The sequence below is a fragment of the Canis lupus genome, chromosome 9, assembly GCF_048164855.1.
Source record: "Canis lupus baileyi chromosome 9, mCanLup2.hap1, whole genome shotgun sequence".
Taxonomy (NCBI): domain Eukaryota; kingdom Metazoa; phylum Chordata; class Mammalia; order Carnivora; family Canidae; genus Canis; species Canis lupus.
In genome coordinates, this window is record NC_132846.1 from 38,182,740 (window position 1) to 38,199,066 (window position 16,327).

The 16,327-nt window shown below is 42.3% G+C and overlaps 1 protein-coding gene across 8 annotated transcripts in view; it reads left to right on the plus strand.

Moving 5' to 3' along the window:
• Positions 1-885: 885 nt before the first annotated feature.
• Positions 886-16,327, plus strand: part of SYT16 (synaptotagmin 16) — a 232,198-nt gene continuing 216,756 nt past the window's right edge. For 2 of the 8 annotated variants that reach the window (XM_072838853.1, XM_072838863.1), the window contains exons 1-3: positions 1,234-1,294; positions 2,042-2,129; positions 4,290-4,393. In XM_072838853.1, the coding sequence (XP_072694954.1) occupies positions 2,122-2,129; positions 4,290-4,393 (112 nt within the window). In that variant the 5' untranslated portion in view covers positions 1,234-1,294; positions 2,042-2,121. Of the gene's footprint in view, positions 905-1,187; positions 1,295-2,041; positions 2,130-4,289; positions 4,394-15,635; positions 15,914-16,327 lie in introns of those variants that run through there. The other 6 variants (XM_072838859.1, XM_072838855.1, XM_072838858.1 and 3 more) reach the window with 5 other exon arrangements.

A 16,327-nucleotide genomic window follows, 5' to 3' on the forward strand; every position in this document is an offset into this window, starting at 1 on the left:
GGCTGGGAAGATCCCTGTCGGGATCCCTATGAGGTGGGTTGAATGTGGATCCTCAAATGCATCAAATAGATAATATTTGGAAGGAGTAACTAGGCTGCCTTGTGCTTTAGAACGTATGTTTGAGCTATTTGGTTCTTTATGTAAAGGATCTGGGGTTCTCACGTACCACCGCCGATATACCAAGTCCATCAGAAATCAGTCTGTGGGGCAGCCCCGGTGGCTCAGCGGTTTAGCGCCGCCTTCGGCCCAGGGTGTGATCCGGGACACCTGGGATCCAGTCCCACGCTGGGCTCCCCGCATGGAGCCTGCTTCTCCCTGTGTCTCTGTCTCTCTGTCTCTGTATCTCTCATTAATAAATAAATAAAATCTTAAAAAAAAAAAAAGAAATCAGTGTGTGAACTTCGAGCTAGACACGTGTCGCAGAAGGCTGTGACTCCGAGCCCTCCGGCCATGGTCTATGAAGCCACAAAGCCGCCTGCCTCACTCATTCGGGCTGATGCAGTTCCCCGGGCGTCCGGCGTCCATCCTTCGCTGGCGGGGCTGTGGTTTGGGCCGTGGTCACCTGTCACTCGGTCGCTCGTCCAGTCGGCCCGCAGTCAGCTGGCCGTGTAGTCGGTCCCTCATGTGCTCATGCCCCTGCAGGCCTCGGGTCATACAGCCGTCCGTCCGCCCAGGCGACGGGTGGCTGTCGAGAGCCCGCCATGTGCCGGGTGGGGACACAGGCCCCTGGGACCTGCGGGCCGGCGGGCGCTGAGCGGGTGTCCCGGCAGGTCGCTGCGGGAGCGCTGCCTCCCGCTCTCAGCCCCTTTCCACGCTCGGCTCTTTCCAGCCGGGGCTGAGCGTGGGTCCCAGGCCGCAGGGTTGGGCAGGAAGCCTGGGCACAGAGGAGGTGGAACCGGTGAAGGTGACGCGACGCCGAGAACGGGAACGTCCCGGGGGAACGCGGCGGGAGCGGAAGGCAGCGCGGCGGGCAGACCCCGGCGCGGCCGGGGCGCCCGCATCGTCCGGGGGGCGGGAGCGAGGCCGGGGCCGCGAGGGGCCGCGGGGGGCTGCGGCGGGGCGGGGGGCGGCCGCGGGGCGGGCTCTCGGGGCCGGGCTCTCGGGGCAGGGCCGACCCGGCGGCGGGGCGGGGGCGCGGGGCGGCGCGGCGGGAGCGCGCGGCGGGAGGGGCGGTGCGCGGCGCGGCTCCGGAGCGCGCGGGGCCTGGCGAGGAGCGCGCCCGGCCGGCTCGGTGCCGCCACCCCAGCCGCGGGCGGCCGCCCGGCAGCCCCTCGCCGGACCATGGCGACTGGCAGTAAGTGCGCTCGGGCCGCCGAGGCCCCGGGGGGAGGCCGCGGGGCCCAAGGGGGGTCTCCTCCTGCTGACGCCTGCCTTTGTGCCAGGCTCGCGGGAGCAGCGGTGGGATCCCCGTCGCCCCCGGGGGAGCGCCTGCGCCCCGGTGCCCGTCGCACCCCGTGCCGCCCGGCGGGACCGAGGGGCGCAGGTGCCCCTGGCGGCTGGCCCGGGAGGGCTGTGGCCGGGGGCGGGCGCCGCCGCGGAGGGGACACAGCGATGCCGCGGGGCCTGCCAGCGAGCCCCGGGGGCAGTGCCCCAGGCGCCAGACCCAGGCTTTGGGGAGCCCTGGCACCGAGGCGCCGGCGGCTCAAGGCTCGCCTCGAGTTCGGGTGACCCGCCGCGTGCCTCCTGAGGATGCGGGGGCCTGCCCGGTCGGCCGCCCGGTGGCCCCCGCTGGGCCGTGTCCCCAGCGGGCAGCCGAGGGCCGGCCAGAGCCGGCGTCTGGTCACCGCGCACGGGGCGAGGGGGCGAGGCTGGCGCGCGCACATAGGTCACAACTACTGAATGGAAGTGGGGAAGGCGCTGAGCTGGCCTCCCTTGAGCATCCTGGCACCACCGCTCTCTTGGCTCGGTGCTTTGGAAATGCAAGCACGTCTATGAAAGCTGGTTAAGTAAGAAGTACTGGAAGCTGGATACTTATTAATAGGGTCTCAGAGGGAGCTCAGAGCAGAGCCACAGCCACTCCTGCCCTATCCTTACCTTGCAGAGGTGCCGCGTCCAGAGCCCTCGCCACACACACACCTGGCGCATGTGAAGGAATCCGGGAATGAATGAACAAACGAATGCATGTCTTGGTGAGAGAGGAGCTTTGGTTGGCATTTTTGAGGGGTGAGATGGGACAAATATGGGAAGATGGGGGTTCACATGTCTGCCATAATGATTATTTTTCTTTTAAACAAGCTATTATCCCAGCCAAGAACACACAGTTTGGTATAGTGTGGAGAGCATGGGTTTGGGTAGCCAAACAGATCTGTATTTTAAACTTCTGAAGTTCACTAGTAGCGGGGCCACCTCCGATGTCCTTGGTTTATCTTTAAAGTCAGGACAAAGCTGACGTATCTTTTGCACAGTGATGGGCACAGAGCTGGCCCTCAGTAAAGGGTGGTTGCTCACCCTCTTTACCATCATTTTATATGTGTGGAGACACCAACGTGCTCTCCCCTTTTTTAAATGGAAAAAATGTAGATCATGTTTTGATAATCAGCTAATCTGGCCAAGCCTCCTTTTTTCTTTCCTCATTTATAAAAGGGTGATCTGGCTAACTTTTCTTAAGGGGGGGAGGCTAGGAAAAGAAATTATGGATTTAGGCTTTTGTTACCAAAGTAAGACCCAACAAAGAGGAGGATCGTTACATATGGCCTTATTCTTGTGTTTCTTAAAGAAAACAAAACCGGAGGAGCGTGAAGTATCTATAGGCATTTGCATCACACAAATGCAGTAGGACAGTGTTATTCATTTTCTATATTTTGGGCAAAGATGATACATTTGGTATTCTAGAAAAAAATTGGTCATATTCTGTCCCAATGTATTTAGATAAATGTTTCTTCTACTTCCTTACATGGTATACTTAACTCTACTGAAGAACCAAACTTTATTCCATTTATTTTGTTTGTGGAAAAAATTATAAGATTCAATCAGATTATCTCATGAGCTGGTTTTTTGGCATGGTCTAAAATCTGTTTGTTCTCAGCTGGGATGAAGCTGGAAATCTGAAAAGTTTCCAGAGTGTAGAGGATAATTAGTTTGTCTTTGTTCTTCTTCAGAAGTAATGTGAGAGACTTCCTACGTGTTTCTACTATGGAAATGAAGAGAAGGGAGGTATTTTCAGCCACTGTCTTGAAAAATGCTCCCTAAATCTTGACCATGTTTACAGCTTCAAGTCCCAGAGTCCTCTTATAGTTATCATAAAGTTGGTTCTGAAACTAGAGCCCAGGGCTTTTCCCGGACACAGAGTTCTCAGCTTAGCTGCATATTATAATTACCTCAAGAGCTTTTTTTTTTTTAAAAAAAAAATACTCTGGTATCTCTCTAATAGTTTTTTAAAGATTTTATTTATTTATTTGACAGAGAGAGAGTGACAGCACACAAGCAGGGGGAGTGGCAGGCAGAAGGAGAAGGAGAAGCAGGCTCCCAATTGAGCAAGAAGCCTGGCTCTATCCTAGGACCCAGGGATTGTGACCTGAGCAGAAAGCAGATGCTTAACTAACTGAGCCACCCAGGCATCCATCTATCTATCTGTCTATCTATCTATCTATCTATCTATCTATCTATCTATCTATCTATCATCATCTATCTTTTATTTTTTTTTTTTTTATTTTTTTTTTTTTTGGGTAATATTTTCATTTTATTATTATTATTATTATTATTTTTTTTTATTGGTGTTCAATTTACTAACATACAGAATAACACCCAGTGCCCGTCACCCATTCACTCCCACCCCCCGCCCTCCTCCCCTTCTACCACCCCTAGTTCATTTCCCAGAGTTAGCAGTCTTTATGTTCTGTCTCCCTTTCTGAACATTATATGTTCTCATTCATTTGGGGAATATAAATAATAGTGAAAGGGAAAATAAGGGAAGGGAGAAGAAATGTGTGGGAAATATCATCTATCTTTTAATGTAGTAAGTTTCAGACTTAAATGTGTATCTAATGACCTGAGAGCTTGTTAAAAGATTGCTGGGCCCCACCCCAGAGTTTCTGATACAGGAACTTTGGCTGCTGCCTGAGAATTTACATTTTTAACAAGTTCCAGATGGTGTTGAAGCTACTGTGCTTCCCATCCTTCTCACCACCTCTGCAGGTGAGAGGCAGGTGGGCGCACAGAATGACAGTCACTTCTTCAGTAATCCTGTCCTTTTGCTGTGCGCTTAGTACATGGCCTCATGAAGATATCACACCTGGGCACAGTGCTGCCGTGGGGCTCTAGCTGACTGCTCTCCCCGTTTTCTCCCCCAGGAAATTTCCGCTTGAGAGAAATATTGGTTCTAAAGCCAGGCAAAATCTGAATGCTCTACTCCAGTCATTTCTGGAAGGAATCCAGAAGTACCTTTATGAATGTGGTATGTAAATGGATATAAAATACAGAGATACTTTAAAAATATTTGCCTGGCAGCTTACAACCTTGACAAAAAATAATGTAACAAATAGAAGAAAAATATCTTATGCCTAAGAGCCCATTCCCAAGGAGGAATGGAGAAGCTGAGGACTTCAGCTTGGTTTTCAGTGAGTTATCATGACATGATAAGGAACTTTCGATCCTCCAACTAAATTCCTCTTGGGCTATTCATATTTTTATTTGGATAATTGAGGTTATAAGACCTCTAAAAGATTGAAAAATTTGGAAGAATTGTAATAGGAAAAAAAGACTAGTAGGGAAAAACTGCTGTTAGCCCAGTATATTATATAAAGTGGTGGTACTCAGGTATTTGAACTATGTGTCGTGATTGCCCCAGTAACAAGTGTTCCAGATAATCTTGGGTTTCCAAATCACAGTGAAGTATTTTTTCTTTTTCTTCCATTTATGTCATTTGTTTTATTACTAATATTTCTCCTTATGAAGTCCTTATTATTGAAGTCACTGTAGTCTGTTTATGAGAATAGTTTCTCAGAAGGGAGACAGAACATGAAAGACTCCTAACTCTGGGAAACAAACTAGGGGTGGTGGAAGAGGAGGTGGGTGGGGGGTGGGGGTGACTGGGTGGCGGGCACTGAGGTGGGCACTTGACGGGATGAGCACTGAGTGTTTTTTTTTGTTTTTTGTTTTTTTTTTTTTGTTTTTTTTGAGCACTGAGTGTTATTCTGTATGTTGACAAATTGAACACCAATAAAAAATAAATTTATTAAAAAAAAAAGAATAGTTTCCCAGGAATAGGTAGGCCTGTTTGGGCAATGTTGGAAATATGTAATTGTATTATACCCCAGAAATCTCAGGCAAGTCTCAAGTGGATGGGTCTTTGTGGCTGTGTTGACAAACATTTGGCTTCATAAGGGGAACATCTGGTCCCCATCTGGTTGCTCCTGGTTTACTGGTTGATCTTGTGTCATTTTGGCTTGGTCCATTCACAAGCTACCCCACAGGCCACCTCTGCTAGTGGCCATTCCCTCCTTTCTGCTTTTGGTCAGTAACCTGGAATTTCTTTTCCTCATCCTACCTGCCCCCATCAGCAATTTCTACCCTGTGCTTAGTGCTCAGGATAGAAGGAAGAGAGAGCAGCGAAAGGAAAAATCAAATGCAGGTCCTTAGCAGGTGAAGATGGGAACTTCTGCCAGAAAGGTGCTGTTCAGGATTTAAAAGAAAATTGCTTGACTTTGAGTGAAAATGGACCCGTTCTTGAGTAAATTTCTTTCCAATTCTAATAATTATTAAAAAGCTTACAAATAGTGCCAATTAAAAAATATAGACCAACTAAGACTTGGAAAATTGCTACTTTGTAACTATCATAGTAACAATTGATTCATGCAAAAATCATCCGTGGATGCTAAACTATTGTGTGAAAACTTGAAGACCAGAATATTTACATTCCTGGAGAATTTTCCCACAGATGACTTATAGTAATTGCAAAGGGGAATATGTTAATTTTACAGTAGAGAAACATGGGTGTATACTCCATTGTACAAATAATCAAAGTTAATATCACCTGTAATGGGGCAAATGGATATCCTGTGCTTCCTGGTATGAGACAGTGGAAGGACACAATGCCAGTTGTGCCAAAAATGTATAATCTGATTCTAATCAAGAGGAAATCTCAGACAAATGCAAATCAAGAGACATTCCACAGAAGTCTATGGCATGAGAAAGGGCTGAGGCACTATTCGAGATTGAGGGAGACCAGAGACAAGGAAACACAGTGGATGATTTTGGGTCAGACCCTAAATTGGGGAAAAAAAATGCTCTAAAGGACAATGGTGTTTGGTGGTAATTGGTGAAATTTGAATATAGATTATATATTGGATAATAACCTTGTGTCAAAGTTAAATTCTTTAAATATAATATTTTTATTGTAGTTTGGGAGAGAATATATTCTTAAGGGAAGCAAGTATTTACAGCTAAGGGGACATGATGTCTGGAACCAAATATCATGGTTTAGGAGGAAATAAGTACATAAGTGTGCATTTATTTTTTTTTATTTTTTATTTTTTTAAAATATTTTATTTATTTATTCATGAGAGACAGAGAGAGTGAGAAAGAGAGAGAGAGAGAGAGAGGCAGAGACACAGGCAGAGGGAGAAGCAGGCTCCATGCAGGGAGCCTGACATGGGACTCGATCCAGGATCACGCCCTGGGCTGTAGGCGGCACTAAACCGCTGAGCCACCAAGGCTGCCCATAAGTGTGCATTTATATGTATATGTGTGTTATACAAGGAAGAAAGAAAGAAAATGTGGCGACATTTTAACATTTGGGGAATCTAGGAATTATTTGAACTATTCTTGCAACTCTTCTGTTAAGAAAGAAAGAAAGAAAGAAAGAAAGAAACAAACAAACAAACAAACAAACAAACCCAACAATTTAGAAATGACAATGGTGGGATGACAGTCTGTAGTTCTAAGTAATGTGGTCTAATACTATTAAGTTTATGTTCTGAAAAAAAATCTTGTTGAAAGACCCTTAATTCTGGACTCCTAATTTTGGTCTGAGATCATAACACTAATAAAGCTGTTAATCACAGAAAACCTCATACATAAAAAGGAAGAGAGAAGAGTACAATAAACCTCCACGTACTCAGTATTTTGCCAACCTTATTGCATCTATCTCTCCACTATGTTTTTGAGAGAAGGTATTCTGCAAGCAAATTCCAGATATCATGTCGCTTTAACCACTGATGCCTCAGTGGGCCTCTGTGCACACTTTTTCCCTCCCAGAACGCCCATGCTGCTAGTGTACTTAGGAAAAGGAACACTTCCAAAATAAGAGATGATAGCATTTAGATATTGTTAGATTGGTTAGAATAGTAACCCTAGTGCTGAGGACATATCGATTTGACATACAAGGGTTGTACGCTTGTTTTAAGTTTGAAAAGCTGACTAAGCCTAGTAATTATAAATAGTTTAGAAAAAAGAATCTGAGAAGCTGCTTGTTCTTGTTCTGTTTTCCAAACTCCTCCTCCTGTTTTCAACCAAGAATTAAATACTTGAAGAAAACATAAAGATGTGTATGGAGACAGTATTCTGGATTGATTTACCTATTTGCTGTTACCCTATTGAAAGATTCTGAAAGTCAGAATGACTAACTTCATGCTGAATGAGTAGAATTCCATTGCTTTAATTTCAGCATGGCATCTTTGATTTGGTAAGCCCAGAGAAGCCTTTTCTTGCTGAGCTGACTTTCCAATGTTTTGTATAGAAATGGGCCAGATCTCTTGGGAAGAATAAGCCTTTTCCTGCATATGGTAAATTTGGATGACATTTGTTCTTTTAGGTCACTAGAATATCATTTAGTTATTAGCTATTATTTAACATAATAGATTGATAAAAAGATGCCCACTATGCCTTTTAACAATGATTATGTATGTAAAATGATGGTAAAATCTTTGACAGCTCTTTTTACTAAATTAAGGAGGTATCTGAAGCACAAATAAAATTCTTATACACAACTATTATACTTCCCTTAACAGATTATACACATATGATTTTAGGTTGTTTAAATGTATGCATAGATACCATCCCTTTATGATAGATTTTCTTATTGAAAATAAGAGTATGAGATCCTTGAGAGTTCTAATTTTAGGAATGCAGTGTCACATTTTATAGTTTGATTTGCAATGAAACAAAGATTAAGAAACATAAAATGATTTTATCCACCCTCTGTGAAAATTCCCCTGGCTTACATACTTGCATATTTATAGACTCCTTTAATCTATTACCAATGAAACTTAGATTTTCCACTGACTTAGCTCAATAGACAATTGAAAAGGCTGATGAACTCTGTGATAGTGGAAGAAAGTATAAGCTTAGCTTCAGAAGTGCCTGAGCTCTGAACATTGGACCTAACACTCACTGCCTGGGTAACCACGGGTAAATTGTTTAACTTCCCAGAGCTATCTTATTCCACTCTGAGAAGTTGTAAAAATTAAATAAGATGGTGCACATAGTAGGCATTAAAAATGTCTCCTCACCCTCTACAAGATCCAGCCTGTAGTGTATGTATAGTTCATGTTGCAGAGATAATCTGTCCTTTAGAAATGGAGTCCTAGTCATTGATTCCACTTTTCTTTGTGAAGAATATAAAATGAATACCAAATTATCTGTTTAGAAATATAGGACTCTACAGAAGTGAATCTAGGAGAAATCACCCTAAGGTAGACAACTCAGATTTAAAATAGATGTATTAAATCATGACGTTTTCCTTCCCAACTCTTATCAGTTTTGCACAAGTATACTTGCAGCATGTACCATGAACATGTGGGTTTGCGGTGCATGTGAACACATGTAATTTTTAATAATCTAGGACAATTTTAGTGATGGGCTCTTAGAGGCACTGCAACAGCTATTTATGTCTTTTACGGAAGATCCAAAAGGGCTATGGGATCCTCTATGTTAACTTGCTCCTAGTGATATCTTTGGACTTTGTAGTTTTGCCCCTCCCTTGGGCATGACTGATGGGTGGTTGTAGTACTGGATGGATGTTATTTTAGGGGGTCTCCCTGGAGTTTGATACCCTCCTGGTTCTGAAGTCTTATAAAAGCCTGACCAGTGATGTTGATAAACCTGAAGAAATTTCTGGTCGGCCCATTATCAAGCTTTACAAAGGCGTTGTCTTCTAATAATGTCCATGATGACCTCATCTGCCTGATGTCCCTGCTGATCCTGTTCTTGGCAATCCAGGTTCTGACTGAGAGTAACCTTTCTCCATCTCATACTCCCACTGCCCATCTTGATATTTCCTGTTTCTCTTGCATTTCAGCCCATGCTCTAACTCTCCTTATCTGCCAATCTGTTTTTTCTTCACTTTCATTATTCCTTTGAACTGTGGTTGAACCACACTGATTCTGTCAACTTCAGGTTTGTAGAGTCCCCAGCAGCTAGGCTGCTTTCAACCAGCCCTCCCCTGCTTCTCCATAATTAGAAAGTAGAGGATAGATAGCTCTTCATCCCTCAGACTCTTACCATCCTGTCCTTAGGCTTTTTAGAGGCACATTATAATGTTCCTCTTGACTGGTCCATCAGCATAAAATCAATTGTTAGATGTTAGTGGTGGTAATTATAATTTTTCTTTGTGCTCCCCCTGTATTTGTCCCCCCCCCCCCGTATTTGTTATCTTTTGCTGTGCAACAAATTACCACAAACTTAGTGCCTTAAAACAACACATCTGTCTCCTAGCTCTGTTAAGTCATGAGTCTGGATGGAACTTCTGGGTATTGGGAGTTTGCAAAGCTGCAATTAAGGTGTCAGTCAGGTCTGGGTTCTCATCTGAAGGCCTGAGACTTGACTGGGGAAGGATCTACTTCCAGGCTTATGCTGGCATATTATCAGCGTATCACTTGTTGGCTGGGTTCAGACCCTGGCAGTCTCGTGGACTGAAGATCTCCATTTCTTGTTGGCTGGAGTTCCCTCTCAGGTCCTTAATACATGAATCTCTTCAGTATATCCACTTACTTCATCACAGCTAGCAAGAAACGAAGTCTCCTAGCAAGATAGGTATTAAAATCCTAAGTGATAGAATCACAGAAGTGACATCTCATCACCGTTGATGTATTTTATTGTTTAGAAGCAAATTAGAGATTCTGCTGAACTCAAAGAGAAGAGATTACACAAGGGTGTGAGTATCAGAAGATGAGGGCAGTTGGAGACCATCTTTGAGTCTGTCAGCCATACTCCCTGTAAAACTTTTAGCATCTACTTCAACTAGCTTTTTGTTTGGAGTATCACATTCCTCTTTAAAACTCTAGATAACACTGAGGCGGTAAAGCCTGAAATGATAATTGCCTTGCTCAGAAAAGAAATCATTCTCTTTCCTCCTACCAGAGAGCTGTTGTGCTGTAGGAATGATGGTGGGGCAGGGAAGGAGAGGTTTTGGTCTTGGAGCTGTTATTGGGAAAGACATGTCTGAATGAGGTGCTGCTGAGGGGGATTTCAAGTAAACAAGCCTATATGCTTTGTGAATTACTTTTATGAAAACCATTAAAATTTTTTGAAAATTTAAAAATTTTTAATTTTTTAAGAATTTAAATTAAAAATTTAAAAATTTTTAAAAATTAAAAACCAGTAGGTGGCCCAGTGGTTGAGTGTCTGGTTTTAGCTCAGGTTGTGATCCTGGGGTCCTGGGATTGAGTCCTGCATCAGGCTCCCTGCCCGAGCCTACTTCTCCTTCTGCCTGTGTCTCTGCCTCTCTCTCTCTCTGTCTCTCATGGATAAATAAATAAAATCTTAAAAAAAAAAAGAATTTTTAAAAATTGAAACACTCAAAGTTCTCATTTTTGGAAAAGTTAAAAGATGGACTCAGGACAAAGCTATGAAATTAGGGCTAAAAGTCAGTGAAGGTCCCAGAATAAGAAAAATAAGGGGAATGAGAACTCCATCAAAGAGAAGCTGTTTTCTTATGGGGGCAAATGGATTTTATTAAGGTGCCTTGTCAGTGTGTGAAGCATTGTAAGGGGGTAAGAGACTACTTAAGCTTTTAAGTTTCTATTTGTGATTTTATTCATCTCAAACTATTGTTTTTGACTTATTGAGAGGATGACGGATGCCTGGAAACTGGAGAATTCTTGACTACTGATAATATTTTTCTGTGTAGCAAATTGCATGCTGAATTCTTGCTTTAAAATTGACTCAGAGTTTAGAATATGAAACTACTCAAAGAGGTTTTCTTCAATGGTAAATGTTGATTTTTACTGCATGTCCTTTTCTTGAGATTTTGAACATCTTGATTTTTTTTTGGTTGCTACTTAACACCCAAAAGCTATTCTACAGTAAAAGAGATGTAATCACAGCCGTTAGCTACTCATAATTAAGGTAAGACTATCTTAGTTTTAATAAATTGATTTGGATCCTAGAGACAAACATGTACATTTTTATCTGACATAAATCAGCCCATATAAAATTATTAGAAGGTAGGAACCTGAAATTATTTTTGTAAAAGGGATTCTCTCTCCCATTGTGGCCAAATCACATGCTGTTTTCTCTTTGAAGTCTTTCTAAACTCTCCAATAGGTACAAATGTCCAACAGATTCTCAACAGAATCCATTGCTCATTTTATCTATACTTCCTAAGTTTTTTTCTTTCTTTTTCTTTCTTTTTTCGTTTTTTCCCTTTCTCTAGTCTGTATGTTCTTTAAGGAAAGATCTACTTTTAGGTTTATTTCCTCAATTTTTGTCAATCTATTGAATAAGCTTGGTGCTTTGCAAGGAGTAACCACACACATGGTTGCCACATTTGGTCTGTTTCTCCACTATGAGACTCTTCTTTGGATGCCCCTCTTTATTCCAACGTTCTCAAAGTGTGGACCTAGCAACCCTGCATGGTGGAGGTCTCTAAGACTTTAGAGGGCCAGTAAGGTCAAAACTGCTTTCATAATATTTCCAATATTGTCTTTGTCTATTCATTTTCCTTTATCTTGACTGTTATCATAATTGGCAGATGGGGGTGGGGGGGGGCACCTGGATGGCTCGGTTGGTTATGCGTCTGCCTTCGGCTCAGGTCATGATCCTGGGGACCTGGGATGGAGCCCCGCAACAGTCTCCTTGCTTAGCAGGGAGCCTGCTTCTCCCTCTCCCTCTGCCCCTTCCTCTGCTTGTGTTCTCTTTCTTTCTCAAATAAATAAATTAAAAAAAAAAAAAGATTCGGTAGATGGTACATAAGGAACGATGACATCCTCACCCCTACTAGAATGTTGTGCCTGTGTATTCTTTCAATGTAGTTCAGTTTTCAAAACTTTCCTGTGTTAAGATTGATTTTATGCATGGACCATTTTATAAGTTTATCCAGTTCCCTCTTCTCTGTAGTCTTTACCACCACCCCCTACCTCCAGCTAAGATGAGGCAGCTGCTCTGTTGTCCTCCACGTGGTCCAGTGTGGTGGTTGATAGTACTTTCCTTCATAGTCTGTAGCCTTGGTGGTCACTGTGGCAGTGCAGAGAGGAATGAGCACTGTCTCTTTCCTGATTTCATCTTAGTGCAGGGCAGGGATGGTCAACGAGACTCCACCTTGCCCCATGGGTGGCACACCCTGGGCAGAGGAGGCTTGCTTCCTCTGCTTTGTTAGTGTAGGGCGGGGATGGTCAGCAGGGCTCCTTCCCTCAGGCACAGTGCCTGGTGGAGAGGCACAGGGATGTGGCTTTTTCATGGTGTTTGCTTAGAGTGGGCTAGGTATATTAAAAGATATTCTATCCTTTAGAGCTGTCCTCTTCCAAGACCTTTGGCTAGAGAGGAGAGACCTCAGTTGGGGATGAATTGCCCTTTGGGTGACATTTGACAGTGTCTGAAGACATTTTTTGCTATTAGAAGTGGGAAGTTGTTACTGGCATCTAGTGGGTAGGGATTAGAGATGTTGCTAAATATGCTACAGTACACAAAATAGTCCTGCCCTTACCCTGAACAACAACAATAAAATTATCTCGTCTGAAATATCAATAATGTCAAGGTTGAGAACCCCTGAGCTACAGAGAGTGGACTCTTCTTGGAGCTATTTATTTTTTAACATTTATTTCATCTTGTCCAAAAGTGGAGATCCCCTCAACATTTTTTAAAAAGATTTTATTTATTTATTCATGAGAAACACAGAGAGAGGCAGAGACACAGGCAGAGGGAGAAGCAGGCTCCCTGTGGGGACCCTGATGCGGGACTCAATCCCAGGGCCCTGGGATCACGACCTGAGCCAAAAGCAGATGCTCAACCACTGAGCCACCCACATGCCCAACTCCACTCAACATTTTAATATATTATTTTTCAGTCCTTTGGCATCTATCATTGATGAGAAATGTGATTTATAATTTAGTTTTAGATACATTATCTTTCCCTTTTGGTTGATTTTAATTTTTTTCTTTTATTTTCAATTTCAATTTCAGTCCATGAATGGGAGTATATTTTTTTCAAAGAATTTTTTTAGGTTCACAACAAAATTGAGAGGTAGAGGACTTCCCATATACTTCCTGTCCCAACTTATACATAATCTCCCCTAGTATCAACATTACTTAATAGAATGGTGCTTTCTTTTTCTTTTCTTCCTCTCTCTCTCTCTCTCTTTTCTTTCTTTCTAAGGATGAACCTTCATAGATACATCATAATCACTCAAAGTCCATAGTTTACATTAGAGTTCACTATTGGTGTTGTGTGTTCTGTGTGTTTGGACCAATGTAGAATGACAGGCACCCAGAGCATTTTTACTCCCCAGATTCACTGTGCTCTCCCTGGATATCCTCACCATCCCCACCACATCAACCACTGATTTTTTTATAGTTTGGTCTCTTCCAGAATGTCATATAGTTGGAATTGTACAGTTGGTAGCCGTTTCAAATTGGCTTCTTTCACTTAGAAATACATATTTAAGTTTCCTGCATGTCTTTTCATGGCCTGATAGCTCATTTCTTGTTAGTGCTGAACATTATCCCATTGTCTGGATGCAACACATTTGATTTACCCATTCACATACTGGACAATTTGGTTGCTTCCAAGTTCTGGCGGTTATGATTAAAGCTGCTATAAACATTTTTGTGTGGACATAAGTTTTCAACTTATCTGAATAAATATCAAGAAGTGCGATTGCTGGATTGTGTTATAAGAGTGTATTTAGTTTTGGGCGCCTGCGTGGCTCAGTTGGTTAAGCATCTGCCATTTGGCTCAGGTCATGATCCCAGGATCCTGGGATCAAGCCACTTAGTGGGGAGTCTGGTTGTCTCCCTCTCTCCCTGCCCCTGCTCAGGCTCTCTCTCTCTCCCCTCTGTCTCAAATAAATAAAATCTTGAAAAAAAAAAAAAAAAAGCCCAGTAGAATTGCTGAGGCTCTGGATTTGATCCTTTCTTTCTTTCTTTCTTTCTTTCTTTCTTTCTTTCTTTCTTTCTTTCTTTCTTTCTTTCTTCTTTCTTTCTTCTTTCTTTCTTCTTTCTTTCTTTCTTTCTTTCTTTCTTTCTTTCTTTCTTTCTTTCTTTCTTTCTTCTCTCTTTCAGGTATTTTTTTTAAATTTTTATTTACTTATGATAGTCACACAGAGAGAGAGAGAGAGAGGCAGAGACATAGGCAGAGGGAGAAGCAGGCTCCATGCACCAGGAGCCCGATGTGGGATTCGATTCCGGGTCTCCAGGATCGCGCCCTGGGCCAAAGGCAGGCGCCAAACCGCTATGCCACCCAGGGATCCCTCTTTTTTCTTTCTTTCTTTCTTTCTTTCTTTCTTTCTTTCTTTCTTTCTTTCTTTCTTTCTTTCTTCTTTCTTTCTTTCTTTCTTTCTTCTTTCTTTCTTTCTTTCTTTCTTTCTTTCTTTCTTTCTTCTCTTTCTTTCTTCTTTCTTCCTTCCTTCCTTCCTTCATTTCCTTCCTTTCCTTCCTTTCCTTTCCTTTCCTTTCCTTTCCTTTCCTTCCTTTCCTTTTTCTTTTCTTTTTTTTTTTTTTTTGAATCTGAGGGATATTTGTCTTTTGGAGCTCACCTATGTAATTACATTGATTTTTCTGGTTATGTGTTTTCTGGAATTATACGCACCTGTCATGGGAAGGGTACAGCCAAATCAACTCTGCATCCTATGGCCAGAGTCCTGAATTCACATTTGAGGTAGATCCCTCATCCATCTAGTTGTATTGGCATATAAATACTCCTTGGTGCTCTGCTTTTTTCTTTTGAAATTATTTATTAAACACATTGCTATATTGTAATTAACTATTACTTGAAAAGGTATTATGGTATTTGCTGTATTAATATGATGGCACATATCCTAGCATCTTCATAAAACTGAACAGGTGTTTGATGATGTCTTTCTGTTTTCAAAGCACTTGTTTTAATTTCTTTAAGGCCTTAAAGAAACCTACCTTTCATAAATCCTGATTTTTATCTCCATTTAGCATATGAAGACATTGAGATTAAGAGAAGTTGTTACATTATTTGCTATCACAAAAGATTTTCAATGAAGGAGGCAGTGCAATTAATATCTTCACTGAAGTTAAAAAATCAGTTAATAGACTGGCATTTTGATTAGGACTGAGTAGTACAATAATATATACTACATGGACTCACTTTTTCACTTAATAGTACATTGTGAATATTGTCTCATGGAAGATGATTATTTTATGATTTAACAATTATCTTTTTAAAATTTTTATTTATTTACTTATTTATTTTAACAATTGTCTTTTAATGAACATTTATTTATTATTTACTTCTAGGTATGGAGCTGCTAAATCAAAGGATGTGCTCATTTGATAATCTGATGTTGCCAAGTTTTCCTTCAGAAAGATTGCAGCAAAAAAAAAAAAAAAAAAAAAAAAAAAAGATTGCAGCAACTTATAATTTCACCAGCAGTGTACTGATTAAGAAAAAAAAAAAAAAACTAGCCAAACTTTTTCTACAAAAATAAATTTCAAGCTGTAGATAATATAACAAAAGGTTTTTCAGCCTGGCTCACAGACTTGCATGCTATCTCTCCCAACGTATCCATGCCCAGGTTAGTGAGACCTCCTTTTTTGGGTCTAGAACAGTGGTTAGCAAAGGTGGTTATGGGACAAGAGCATTAGCATCCTCCAGGACTTGTTTGAAATGTTTGGTCAGGTCTCCCTCCAGCCCTCCTGATGGGGAGTGTGTGGGGCTCAGCAATCTGCCTTAATCACTTCCAGGGTTCTGAGGCAAGCCAACTTGGAGAACCACTGGGCTAGAAGCCAATTTTTGTGTAACTCTGAGGTCAGCTGCAGTTCTCGACTCTCACATCCTTTTTCATTCAGGTCAAAGAAATCTAATTCCTGGCACTTGATTTATCACAGTCTCTTCCAGCTTTTTGTTCCTGCTTCTCAGAGTCTCTTGGTAGCTCAGTGTGCTGATAGCAGCTCTTGTGTCGACATGGCACTCACCCAGATGAGGAGCT